The sequence below is a fragment of the Lissotriton helveticus genome, chromosome 3_1, assembly GCF_964261635.1.
Source record: "Lissotriton helveticus chromosome 3_1, aLisHel1.1, whole genome shotgun sequence".
Lineage (NCBI taxonomy): Eukaryota > Metazoa > Chordata > Amphibia > Caudata > Salamandridae > Lissotriton > Lissotriton helveticus.
Window position 1 is genome coordinate 20,670,026 of NC_136061.1, and position 14,647 is coordinate 20,684,672.

The window sequence follows — 14,647 nt, forward strand, 5'->3', positions numbered from 1 at the left end:
ACCCGGCCGAAGCATTTTCAATGATTTACAACACAAAACAATGCACCAAACATACAGACACCAACATCAAACAATTACACAATTGATCAAACATTTGATCTAATTTGCAAACAAATATAACATAATCAACATTTTAGTAGGATGGTTAGAGCTTTTCTAAATTCAATTGAAGCCAGTCATTGTCCATGCTATGTTCTGTTTAATGCACTTTCACTGCTCCTATGAATCAATCTGCGGATACTAATGGCATTTTTATCCTCCAATTTCTAATTCTTTCGTATTTACAGACCGTTTAAACTTTTTTGGTTGTACATTTTTCTTCTTTATTCATATACACTTTATTAAATCTTTTAATATTGAATCACCTGATAAGGCTTTTGGGACCCCCATGGCGCCCTGGACCCCAGGTTAAAAACTACTGAACTACATAACATCACAACAAATTATTTTGTTGTATGTTGCTCACACCTGCTTTGTAGTAGTGCATGTAAAAGGACTCTGTTCCTCAAATTAGCACAGCACAACATAAGTGTGCGGCCTCAGGGTTGCCACACCTCACTGGTCTGGGTCCTCCATAACCCTCCCAGCCTCATCTAATCCCAGTACAGATATTTAATTACAGAGACCACGGTACCCAAGCTAACATCACAAGAAAACATACATTAACTGAGACTCCTATCTCCACCACCCATCTCAAAGACGTAATCATATTATCACACCACCAGATGATACTCGACGTCCACTCAAGCTTCACACAGTCACGTTCACACCTCAACAAAAGAACTGTCAATTTGCACAGGCGCCACATGGTTGCAAGCACACACACATGCATTCGCTCAGTGTGGTGAAAATCACTGTGTGCACGTGTGGGTTGGTTATCTGTGTTCAGGTGCATGCGTGTTCTCCACAAACACAAGAGCAAATGGTCTCCCTGCGCCCACCTGCCCTTCCACTGACTCCTCCAGAGGACTCTTGGTGGGACATTCAGTCAGATCAAACCCTGTGCCAACAAACACTCCTTCACTTAGTAAAGGCCCCTTCCATACAGAGCCTGCAGATAGTACACAGAGCAATAGAGGCTTCACCCATCACCCCTGTGTCACTGTACAGATGAGCGTCTATCACATCCTGCTACCTTTGTTCCTTAGGATGTATCACAGTTACTGAAGTTATTAAATCAGTGTTTTCACATTTATTGTTGCAGGTTCCATTTACATTTTACGACGTTGCTGCCTGTTTCTCGGAAGAGGAGTGGAAACTCTTACACCAGTGGCAGAAAGAACTTTACAGAAGTGTCATGCAGGACATACACCAAGCGTTCAGTTCCCTGGGTAATGTCCTCTTTCTGTCCTTGTGTTGGTGATTAAATTGTCCAGTGTGGTCCATTCCCAGTTCTCTTACAATTACGTGTATTTATTATGTTTAAATGAGCGGTCAGATAAAGGCCTACACAGCATTTTTCAACTTAACGTAGCTTTCTTAACACAATTTGCCCCCTGTTCACTGATGACGCGAGCATTCAGATTTGGGCAGATCAGTGTAGTTCAGAGAGAACCAGTGCCCCCTAAAATGTCGGACTGCGGGCCCAGTTTTAAGTCCTTTGAAAGTAAGACCTGGCTCAGTGGATGTGTGCTTGGTTGCCCTATCTACCACGGGCTCATCCCTATTATTGTAACAACCCCTGTCTCCGAGACTTACCCGTGAGCGTGTTGAGCCTGCACAGTCGGGGCAATCACTCCGTCCGCTATCACAGGATGCCTGCAGGAAAACTAGCATGTGAACCGCGTGGTAGCCAAAATGTTACAGGGAGATATTTTGTGGTCCTAGGGCACTGGACCAAGGCAGGTTAATTTGAGGGGGAGCTTCTGGAAAGTTTGAGAAAATACATGTGTCAGAGACAGGTATTTGAGTCAGGCTTTGGTGCAGTTTATTACAAAGAAACCACTTCCAACATGAAGTGAAAAAGAAACACTTTAAAATTCAATAATGAGCCTGGAAGCCCTAGCAAAGACTTGCCATTTAAAGACACATTTCTGGAGGGAAGAACAAACTCATGCAATGCAAATGTAAATATATTTGAGATAAATGAAAATGCAGAGTAGAGAGAGAGACAATTTCAAAATATAATAAGCATTTATAGCTTCTGCCAAAGATGCTAGATAGATGGCTGAAGGGAACCACACATACGTCATGACCCGGGGTAGTTCGACGAGTGGACATTGGTCAGATGTTTTGTAGTGATTTAATGCAGAACCGTTAGACCACAAGTTCATGTTTTGACATCTCATATACGTAAAGGGTACGTCACTGATACGCAAATCCTGTCTCTATTTAGCTATTGTTTATCAAAATCGGTTAGTATAATTTCTCAGAATCCTTAAAAAAAGCAGAAGATGTACAAATGTTATTGGCACGCAGCTGTCGTAAGTTTCAATAAGGCAAGCTCGCGAAAACAATTACGATAAATTGAGAAATTTAGAAAATGTGAAAACAACTGTTGCCCCACGTTTTCCTCTTGCGCTAATAAGTTCCTATAGTTTCTATGGGTAAGCGCAAGACATGAGAGAGGATTATTTGGCCTGTTGTTGACCAAGATGAGCCGATTGGTACAAAGAGGGGGCGGGGGTAGGCATGGGGGGAGCTGCGCTTCGCTGAGGAGATGTCCTGTGAGAGAAACACTTTGAGGCCTAGCAAGAAAAGAACAGCTGGGACAGTATGGTCCACTTAACAGATTCCTATATGCTAGCTGGTTAGGCCTTATCTGGGCCTTATGCCCCAGGTGTGGGCAGAATGGGCCTGGGGTACTTTATGATAAAATAGACCCTGCTTCAGTTAGGAAGGGACAGAGTGCACTGCTGAGTAAATATATATAGTTGGCCAGTCCCTTGAGCTGATCGTCACAGGAGAATTGGTTACAGTTTGGTTAAAGTTTCTATGTGACCTAATAATAATCAGTTCACACAGGGCTTCCATTATGTGGAACTGGGCAAGGGGCCTACTATCTGCTCATGTCTGGACCTGTGTGGGCACAGACAGACAGACACACACCCGCACACACCACAGACAGACACACTAAAAGTAATAGAAGTAACTTAACACTGAGACAGTAAGGAACAGACTGGAAGGAAGGGATTAGAAGCAGCCGCAATAGGACATATATTTCCTAACCAGTGCATACTAATGTGCTTCCTTGTTGGAAGGGTAGGATTGTCATTCAAGCCCGGCTAAATTATGCTAAAGCAATTTGATTGACAGACACTTACTCGCACGCACAATCACATTTATTAGTTATTTGGAATATGATCAGCACATCAGGAACATGCCATTCGATCAAGATGAGACCAACAACATATGAAACTGCACAGATCCAAACACCAGATTTGCATCCCTGAGCAAAATAAATGCTGGCTGCTCGGGATCAATGCACAGTGAGCAGTGATGTCCGCTCCGTGGAACCTGCTCGGGTGTGTAAGACACATCAATTGACATCTTGTATTGGCAATGTGCTCCCTATCTCATGCAGAACCCCCCACGGTAAATACTAGAGGTTGGTGTCAAGATTCCAAATGTTAGGCATAATCCCAACAAACAGAGGGCATTCTGGCATCTGCATTATTAGTTAAGCATGGGATTTTCTAGATATTTCAGTGTTTATACAAAATCTCGAAGTCTGATGCATGGAGGGTGATTCTTTGTCTGGCTCTGACCACATTCTGGAAGTTTGGAATCATTGAATTTGTGGATCCCTAAATAAACACTGCCCTAGCCATAATTTGTAAGATTTGAAGATTAAAACCTAGGTCTATCAAACATTTCCCCCAGTAAAAAAACACACCCGCTGGTTTCGACAAACAAGGGTGCTCCAATTGTAGACTCAAAGCTGAAGTGATTTAGCAAACCCAGGTGAAAAAGTACGAAATGGCAAAGTTGAATGCCAGAAGTATCAATTTCAGTTTAGAACTGATTTAGCTTGTAATGTTGTATTTGTGATTACAGCATTAACCAGTTGGTGCAGAGTTATTGCTGGAAAGCTTACCTTTCTGAAGATCTGAAAAGGCAATTAAACGCACATAAGAAGATGACATATATAACGTGATACTGACATAAACATGGAGAGGCTTATAAAAGACTTGGGTGAAAGGCGGCACTAGGGCCGACTTGGTACCAGCATCTGAAGTCAGTAAATATGAAAGCCGCCTTATCTGACATGACACCGCGCTCTTTACACGCATGTAGTTGGTGCCCTGGGGATCCCAACGGCCTAAAGCCAAGGTATAGGTATCAGAATGTCCTAGGGGTCACTCACTAGGAGCCAACAAGTGTAAGCTGTAACTATTGAACCTGCCATCTCTGAGCGTGATCACAAACCTCCTTTTTAGGAAGAAAAGGCATTAATAGTTACTCACTGGTTTAATTTTTTTTGTTTTGAAGATATCTTTTCATTTGTAAGTATTGTGAAATATTTGAAACTTTCCATAATATACACTTTCACTTCATCATGGGTGAATTAGAAGCAACTCTATCCATTCCTAAGGCTCAAGAGACAAGTGCACTAAAGTTTGTGGCTCGGTTTAAACCCTTCAATGGGTGATTTAGTAATTAGCTAGAAAACCTTTCTGCGCAGATTGTCTTCACTGCTGAACTTGTTAACAATTTTTTTAAACTAATTTGTATTTGGATAAGATGTTCATTGAAGATGCTAGTCAGCATATATTCCACACTCCGCACCTCATATATTCTAAAATATGACCCCGCGTAAGGAATGTGATGATCTGATTATGCAAAAATGACCCTTTGAATAAGCTTTTTAACTGGTGGTGTCTGTGGTACACCTCAATGAAATTGATTCCTTAATATAGTCTAGCCAATTATGTCCAATCACCAATAGATTACTAAATGGTGTGAGGGGATATGCACTACTTTTAGGAGGCCCCAGTTCTCTGATAAGACAATTTCAGCGGATCCAGAATATGGCAGCCAAACTGGCTCTGTCACGTGCGCGTTCTGCATCATCATCTTTGGCACTTAAAGGACCTTCATTGGCTGCCTATTCATCAGCGGATCTGCTTCAAGGCTTCCTGCATTGTCTTCAGAGCACTTCACGGATTGGAACCTGTTGTTCTTCAGAATAAATTTAAAGGGTACTCGGCAGTTAGGCCTTTGCGCTCCTTTTGGTTGTGGTCCCTTGTATTCAGAGGATACGAATGGGCGGCCGTTCCTTCAGCTTTACTGCCGCTAAATTGTGGAATGCTCTTCCACTCTCTTTAAGGAAGATGAGTGAGCTGACTCCTTTTGAAAAGGGTCTGAAGTCCCACCTCTTTCCCAGGGCTGTGTGATCCTCCTCTGCTTGAGCCGTAATGTTGGAGTCAAAGCGCCAGGATACCCTAAGGGTGATAGTTCGCGCTATATAAGTATGCCATACATACATACATATGTGTTTTATGCAATCAATCACGGTGGGCATTATAATGCACTCTGATGCAATTTGGGACTTTTTGGACAAACATATTTATCCAGTACATGTTAATGAGGTGTCTCATGTAAATCATCCATGATTTATATTGCATCTCCCAGGTTTCCTTTTTTTGGGATTGACGCACTTGCTTTTTGTTAAGCTGCATCATACTTTTCTGGCAACAATCGATGAGCTAACGGTACAAGATCAGACCGCACCCCTGGAGGTACCACCTTCAAACCTCTACCTTGCTATCTGTCTCCAACACACACTGATTAGAGCTGAGTGGTCTCATGTGATTTTGTTCTTTAAGGATAATGTTGTTTCCGTATCATGTTTTCGCAGTGAATGATGTTGACGTTGGTTTATGTCCCACGGTAGGTCCTTTGATTGCCACCTCCATCTTTTCACTGAGACCAAAAGAGAAGGATGATCTGCTGTCGATGGAGAATCAGGACCTGGAGATCCACAGCAGGATCACCGCACGCTCAAGTGAGTATGAAACTAGGAGGGGCTCTTCGAGAGAGAAAAGAAGTAGTTCAGAGTTGTTTCCACGTTTATGTATCTATTAACAGTTTCATGGCGTGTGGACCAAAATATCCTGGGCAGCAGAGCTCTTTACTTATTTCACAAGAACACAGTGAGCTGTGTATATCAATAGCGTATCACATCTCACTCTAGGTCAACATAACCTTCACTATCCATGAAGTTATTGTTCTAACATCTAATAGGTAGATTTGATGCTGAAATCCTACAGTTGCCTTCAAAACATATCATCGAATCATGTGCTCCTAGCAGGAGGTTTGGAATCCCATTCTTTCCTTGCACTCTCTGTGAAAGCTTGCTTTAAAGTTCTTGATGTTTTGAAGAGTTTAAAGACCGAGTGTGTTAGGAGTTCGGTGTGAGCAAGAACCACGTGAGCACTGAAGCCTGAGTCAAAACAGGTGGTTCAAGCCACAGTGCACAGAAACGTTCGTTCGACCTCTCTTAAACAGCAGTTTTTCTTCCTCAAATGAACCACATTGTTGTTGCCTTTCTGCCCTCCCATGTTCTAACGGTTATCTGGCTTACCCGTCATTTTACCACTTGTAAAAATAATGGGCACATTAACACACTAATGGATCGCCACTAGCTTTCCTTGCTGGCCCGCAACATCTTCCAAACCAGCTGCTTTTTAGGTCGAGGACTGCGTCGCACTGTGTAGCAGTGTGGGCAGAGCCCGAAGATTTAATGTTTCTTCGAGGGCGCTTGGAACCCGCCCTCTTCTCCATTGGCTGGCTTCCTAAACGGAGGCCAGCCATTGGAGGAGAGGGGCGTCACTCGGTTCAAGCCCCGTCTTTTTCGGATTCGGGGGCGTTTTTTTAAGCTTTCTTGTTTTCTTTCTCTCCTCTTCCCATTGGCTGGAATTTTACCTTCCAGCCAATGGGAAGAGGAGAGAACGAAAACCACGCCCCCGAATCTGAAAAAGACGCTGGTTTCTCCGAGGCATTCCTGCCTCGCCTCGGAGAAACGTGGTCGTGTGGAGCGCTCCTCTCTCTTGAAGTAATTTCTGCCCTCTGTTCTCTCGTTTTTCTTGGTTTTTTTTAGTACCCATTTTCCAGCCCTCTCTAAAAAAGCAATCGAAAAAGTCAACTACGTGGAGTTTGAGTCCCGCTGCTGTCAGGAGGGCTTTATACCTGATCAACGTGTATGTGACAAAAGAAAGAACAACCATTGAGTTCCCCTTACTTAACGCTCGGCCCTTCAAAAACAGTGTTTCTCTGTTGGATAAAGAGCCCTGTTTATTTGTGGGCTGGCCCAGAACCTGCAGTGCAAAGTTTGTGACCGGTATTAATTTGGTTAATGCACGATTTACGGCGCGGTGGAACTCTTGTGGGCGGTTCAGACTGGAGAAAGGTTGAGTCACGAGGAGACTCATCAATGGCGGAAAGAAAGTTCTTAGATATATAGCACAATTCTATTAGGCGGCATGTAACCAATGGCTGCGGTTGTCTTTAGGGGGCAAGTTTCTGGCAAAATTGTTTGACGTGATGCTCCTGAATGCGCTTAAAATCACTGCGTCTCTGGGACAGTATCATAGATGAGTTGCCTCGGATCACACAGTGCACTTTAATGGCCGTCTGGATTTCGGCTCCGTTCGCCTGGGGCCAACGTTGAGAATTTAGCAGCAATGTGTTTCCCGCTGAGAAGATTGCAGCGCTGCACAGACAAACCAAATAGTTCCTTTCTCGCTAGGTCAGGTATGTCTATTGTATTATTATTGCTTTTACGTAGCGCTTCATGCCACCGACGAGGTATCGAAGCGTATCAGCAGATGGACCCTTTACACAATAAGAGAGTGCTTGCTGGCGGCAAAAGGTAACCGTTAAAACCCCGCTTCCTTCTGCAGATAACTGGTTGTTTCGGGGAATTAGAAGGATGCATTTGTACGGTTTCTTTAAAGAGCGGTAGACCCGAAGAAAGGAACTCGTAGAAAGTGTCCATTTGATAATGGCGCAGGCAGGCCTGTAGAGCAGGGCCCCGTTTGTCCCCTCCAACACAGGCTCTCATTTCACAAGAGGCGGTAATTTCCAGTTACGGTCATTTCTTTTACAAGGATGTCTCCCACAAGGTGCTAGTATTGCATTACAGTGACAAGTGAACATGACAAACGGTGTCCCCTTCACGGATCCCCTGGCTCAAATCTTCCTCACACAGGGGGACGGAGTCTGGGGTGAGGGTAGGGGGTTGCAGCTACTCAAGTCTGGAGAGAATCTGTGGCTGATGGGCACCCGAGGTAGGAGCATTGACTCACAGTAATGCAAAACTCATCGTTTCAGAATGGAACCATTTTCAATATTATATACAACAAAGCCACAGTTGTTGCTTATTTATTTTATGCAACTAACAAACATTGACAAAGCTATTAGTTCCGGCTTGTTGTAGCTATAATGTTTCGTGTGGTATCACATATCTGGATTCAATGACAGAAACAGCATAATACCAGTCAGGCAACACACTATACTAAAGTCAGATTTTTAGTTTGTGTTTTAAGCCACGCCCCTAATTACACCGGCCACGCCCCTTTGAAAGACCACTAGTTTTTCCTCCCACTTATAGCCCTGCACCTAGGCTCTGGCAAATGGCAGGAGATGGCTGCTTTGATACATTATCATTTCACTAAACAGCAGCGTGCATCTGTGCGCTCTTCTCTCTGAAAGGGAAAAGGAGGGGGTGTGGCGTCTCAGCTTGGTAGTTTAAATCTGCTCCTGACAGAGAGGAGCGTAGCTGTGAAATAAAATTGTTTACAATAGTGTGGGCAGCCGACTATTTCTAAGGCAGCACTAAAATGTGTACCTCTGCATTTCCACAGAACAGCGCTTTAGCATGCAGATTCCTTCTTATTAGCGCCAAGCAACCACATGGGTTTGACCACTACTCTTTACACCACTTCCCCAAAAACACAATATTTGTTCTTCCCCAGCACTGCTGGTTTGGTAGATGAGAAGTGTGAAGGGCGGGGCTGTAGTTTCTATTGCTCAGATGAAGAAGTTTTGAAGAAGTTTTTAGACAGGGCTTCTGTGTGTCTTGATTAGTGTTACAGGAAGGCTGAATGACGGCCAGATGCAGGATCTAATACTTAATTGTGGTATGTTGTAAGTGCGCTACATGAATGCTCTGTCACAGACACATTCTGCACTTTGGCTAGACAGGGTCTCTTTCTTAACGGACCGGACCTCTCCAGCCCATTTGAAGCCCCTCTCGACCCCGACACCTGCTTCTCTTCACAGGAGGACGCCGGCGCCTCGAAGCGGGTGTTCCTGTTGGCAGTGGTTGGGATGCTGGGCACAACTGGCAGCGTCCGGACAGGCTGTGTCGCGGGGGGCTCTGCCCATCGTCGTATGTAGGATGCAAATCAGAGGCCCCCTCACCTCTAAACACCTGAATTGTGAGGAGGGGTGAGGGATGCTCGGGTGGAATCCCATCCTCGTGACGTCACGGACGGGCCCCTCCTCCCGGGCCCGGCGGGGGTCCTCGTTGGCACGCGCGGGGGGATTCCCCCATCTGTTGCTTGTCAGCTTCCCAGGGTCGGAGCGCTGCAGGGGAGGAGGGTTGCAGATCCGCGGAGCGGACCACTGTGCGTCCCGCCGCGGGGGAGGAGTGCCCTGAGTCTGCCAGCGCTAGGTGCCAGCCTCTGCTCTTCGCCTCGGTGGCACACATCCCTCTGCCACCAGGTTCACCAGCTGCCTCTCTCCGCCTTCCCGGGGCCAATGTGAGTACAGAAAAGTTATGGAGCAGAAGTGATGGGAACTGAGGGTGGTGGGGAGGAGGTGAGGAAGAGGGGAGGGGAGGGGAGGGGGAGAGTGACCCGAGCATACTCCGAGTGCTTCCTGTGCAGGAGTGAGGGATATAGCTTAGCTGGGTCGTGAACACTGCTACTGCACACTGCATACCCCAGGTGGATATCCATTAGTGCAGCCGGTGCAGTGGCACCAGGGGCCAGAAGCCTGATTATTGGAAGGAGGCTGAGGAGGTTTGGCAATGGAACAAGTGTGTACCGAAGTTTAATACTTTGTATGCAGTGTCAGGTGAACAGTACCGTGCGCATACATGCGTACACTATGGAAAACGTATGCGCCTCTGAAAGGCAGGTGGGGGTCAGCGCATCACATGTCAAGGACAGACTGACCCTGCCCCAGCTCCGCCGCAGTGTCTCAGAGGCACCGCTCTCTTGTACAAACTCACCGTTAGCTCGCTTCTCCACCTCTGCTCTCTCCGTTCTTTTTTCGTGTACCCTCCATGACGTCCTACTCACTTGACTATAGAAATCCCCCTCCCACCTATAAAGGGCTGCACAACTTTTCTTTAATTCTGAGAAGTGCTGAAGCGGGAACTTGTGACCTCACAAAGAATACTAAACAATGCCGCCTGAAAGGAGGATCGGATCACTGCCCAGGACGCCAACGCCTCCTACGTGCAGCATTGACTTCTGTGGTCCAATTGACCTCACCATTCCACTCTTTAACCACACGTGCCCAGGCCTATAGGAAGCGGCCTTAACAAATGTCCGAGATATGATGAAGACCGAGGCCTGTGTGTGTCTGTGTGTGTGTGTGTGGGGCTCTGTGTGTGTGTGTGTGTGGGGGGGGCTCTGTGTGTGTGTGGGGGGCTCTGTGTGTGGGGGGGGGGCTCTGTGTGTGTGTGGGGGGCTCTGTGTGTGTGTGGGGGGCTCTGTGTGTGGGGGGGGCTCTGTGTGTGTGTGGGGGGCTCTGTGTGTGTGTGTGTGTCTGGGGCTCTGTGTGTGTGTGGGGGGCTCTGTGTGTGTGTGTGGGTGCAAATGCAATAGGTCTCGCATATGCAAGCGATTAACTTATTGGCAATATAAATGACAATCCCATTTATTTATGATTTAAAAAAAAAAATGTCATGAGCAATGCCAATAGCTCTACCTTTAGTAATGCAGAGACTATTGCATTGTAAATGCTTGTTTACAAAGCCATCAAAGCCTATTTTTCTGACAAGCTTACAATGTCCAGTCTAGTCAGGCACGCCTGCAGCCGGGACATCATCAGACCGGAGACAAAGAAGTGCGAAAAAGAAAATTAAGATGACGGACCTTATCAATTTATCTACCCAGGATCTAGAACAATATCCCTGTATCAATTGGGACTGCTACAGGCCTACTCCAATGGAGGAAAGCCGAAGTCCCCTTTCTCTGAAGAAAACAAAATATAGCAGTGTGAGAGGCTGGCTTAATATATTGTGCTCACTTATGTAAGTGTAGCACCCTGCACTAATCCATACAAACCTTGTGGTGATTTTAGTGGTCTTAGACAACCTTAGAAAGCTCTCTAAGTGTTAGCTGTGGAGAGCAGCCTTTCGGCTTAGTCCAGATAGAGTGTAAAGCAGCTTGTTTTATCAGTGATTAATCTTATGGTATAGGCTAAGTGAAAAAGAATCAGACAGTGTAGTTATAAAAATATAGATTTTTTTTTACAATCTAACACAATGTATTATGTCCTACCTAGAAATATAAACACAATGCACACAATACGTAGGAAATACCAGCACGTAAGTAGCACAAACCTGGACCAACTCCATGTCCACCAACACCACCGCCATCCCGGATAGATACAAGATCCAGAGGAAGGACAGCCCCAACAGCCCAGGAGGAGGACTTGCCATTGCACACGAGCACCCTCCGACTCACAACCTCCAGCGTGAGCGACAGCCTGCTCAACACCGAACAGCCCCATTTCCAGATCCAGACCACCCCCAGAACGACCCCAAGAGGCACCCTCGTCTACAGACTTCCCGTACCTCGAACCGCGTTCACCAGCATTGCCAACCTTATCGCACCCCACGCCATCGGCTCCATGGGCTACATACTCATCGAGACCTCAACTTCCACCTCGACAACCTCAGCGAGCCCCAACTCCGCCACCCTCCTGGGCAGCCTTGCCAACCTCTGCCTGAAACAACTTGTTGCCACCCCCACCCACAAGGTAGGACACACCCTCAACCCCGTCTTTGCAGGAGGTAACATCCACTTCTACCACACCACGCAACCCCATGGACGGACCACACCTGCGTACACTTCCACATCGCCATACCCACGGCACCCAAACCTGTACCCCACCCCCCACGAAGAAACTGGAGCAAAATCACAGAAGGGCAACTCAACTCCACCCTCAACTGCGACACCCCCGCTACCTCAGCTTATGCCAACTTCGCAGCCAAATAACTCCACAGATGGATGACCAACTGCGCAGACGAGCTCGCACCCCTACGTAACCCCGACAGACAGCGCCCCAGGAAGGCCGCCTGGTTCACCGCCGCCCTCCAAGAAGCCAGACGCACCTGCAGACGTCTCGAGAAGAACTGGAGAAACAACAAATCCTCAGAAGACCGGACCACCTACAAGAACGCCATGACAGAATACCACCAACGCATCAGATCAACCAAAAGGACCTTCATCCAAAACAATATCCTCGCCAACGCCAGCAACTCCAAGGAACTCTTCAGCGTCATCCAGGAATTCACCAGACACCCCTCCCCCCCAGCAAAACCACAGACATCACCCCCTCCCAGGACTTCTGCAAACAAGCTCAGCTCCTACTTCCATCTGACGATCAAGGGCCTCTACCACTCCATCCTCCAGCAACACCAGCCAACCCACCTCCTCCTGGACCCCAATCACAACTGAAGACACCGCATCAAGCATGAAAGGCATCCACTCAGGAGCCCCCATGGACCCCTGACCCCGCACATCTTCCACAGATCCTCCGCCACCATCTCTCGAGATCTACGATGAACCATCAACGCCACCTTTGAATCTGGCATCTTTCCCGACAACTGGAAACGTGAAGAAGTCAGACCTCTACTCAAGAAGCCCTCAGCTGATCCCATGGACCTCAAGAACTACCGACCCATCTCCCTCCTCCTCTTCGCGGCAAAGTCACCGAGAAGACCGTCAACGTCCAACTAATGAAATTCATCTAAGAAAGCTCCATCCTCGACCCCTCCCAATCAGGATTACGCAGCAACCACAGCACCGAGACTAGCCTACTCGCTGCCACAGATGACATCCGCACCCTCCTCAACCAAGGACAAGCCGTAGCCCTGATCCTACTCGACCTCTCTGCAGCCTTCGACACCATCTCCCTGCGCACACTCGCTGCCAGACTCCACGAAGCCAGCATACAGGGGACCGCTCTCGACTGGCTCTGCTCCTTCCTCGCCGACAGAACCCAAGAAATCACACTTCCAACCTTCCTTGCCGAACCCACGGAAATCAACTGCAGAGTACACCAAGAATTGTCACTCAGCCCCACGCTCTTCAACATCTACAAGGCCCCCCTCGCCGCCATCATCAGACAGCACGGACTCAGTATTATTTCCTACACCGACGACACACAGCTGATCCTCTCCCTCACCAAGCACCCCCATCATCACCAGACTCAACTTCCAGGAAGGAATGAAAGACGTCACATTCTGGATGAGCAGCAGCTGCCTGAAGCTCAACTCAGGGAAGACCGAGGTCCTCGTCCTCAGACCCTCCCCCTCTGCATGAGACAACACCTGGTTACTCACCGCCCTCTGCACCACCCTAACCCCACGGACCACGCCCGAAACCTCTGCATCATACTAGACTCCTCCCTCTCCACGACCCGATAGGTCAACACCGTCGCCTCGACCTGCTTCAAAACCCTCCACATCCTCCGAAAGGCCTTCAAATGGATCCCCCCGAATCAAGGAAAACCGTCACCCACGCACTCATAACCAGCTGACTGGTCTACGGAAACGCCCTCTATGCCGAGATCAACAAGTCTCTGCTCTCCAAACTCCAGACTATCGAGGACACCTCAACCAGACTCATCCTTGGCATTCTCCGACACAAACCCTTCACCCAGCACCTGCGTAACCTCCAATGTCTCCCCGTCGAGAAAAGAGTAACCTTCAAGATACTTGCCCACGCCTACAAATGCTTCCACCGGACTCCAATACCTCAATGACAGAATTTCCTTCCACGTACCCAAGAAGAACCTCCGATCCGCCGACCTCGCCCTCGCCAAACCCATACGCATTCGCAGAGCAAGAACGGGTGGAAGAACCTCTTCCTACATTGCGGCCAATACCTAGAACAGGCTGCCGATTAACATCAGATGATCCCCCACCCTGCACATCTTCAGGAAGACCCTCAAGACCTGGCTCTTCGACTGATCGAAGCTGTCCCAACCCCCCCAGTGCCTTGAGACCCTCACGGGTGAGTAGTGTGCTTATAATTTCCCTGATTGATTGGTTTTTGCCTGGGGATAGTCGTTCCCCCCTGATTGTGGCGGATATGTCGCTCGGCCGGCAGACCCCACTCAGGGTGCGGCCATCTTGCTGCCGGTGAGACCACGGCCCGTGATCTAATCTTTGTATATGGTTGGATCGAGCTCTTTCAATGTGTTATGTGAGATTAAAATAGTCTATGTACATTATTGATTTTGAATGAAGTATAGATGCATTATAGAAAAATGACCTGCAAAGATATTGGTTTTTAAATCACAGTTTATTGATGTATGTTTTTAATCTGTGTAGAATATATGATTTATGAAAGATATATTCTATTGTTTTTATGTAAATAAATATGAATTTCCTTGTATAATGAGAGTCAATGAGTTATTGAAATTAATTTGATGAGTTTATACGGTTATTGAATGCTTT

The 14,647-nt window shown here is 47.1% G+C and overlaps 1 protein-coding gene across 3 annotated transcripts in view; it reads left to right on the plus strand.

Annotated features, from left to right (window-relative positions):
- LOC144822046 (uncharacterized) overlaps positions 1-14,647 on the plus strand; it is a 97,592-nt gene that overhangs the window by 7,526 nt on the left and 75,419 nt on the right. For all 3 annotated transcript variants that reach the window (XR_013608541.1, XR_013608542.1, XM_078679114.1), the window contains exons 2-3: positions 1,205-1,331; positions 5,837-5,947. Coding sequence is in view for 1 of the 3 variants with exons in the window: in XM_078679114.1 (XP_078535240.1) it covers positions 1,205-1,331; positions 5,837-5,947 (238 nt within the window). In the remaining 2 variants the exon portion in view is untranslated. The remainder of the gene's footprint in view (positions 1-1,204; positions 1,332-5,836; positions 5,948-14,647) is intronic.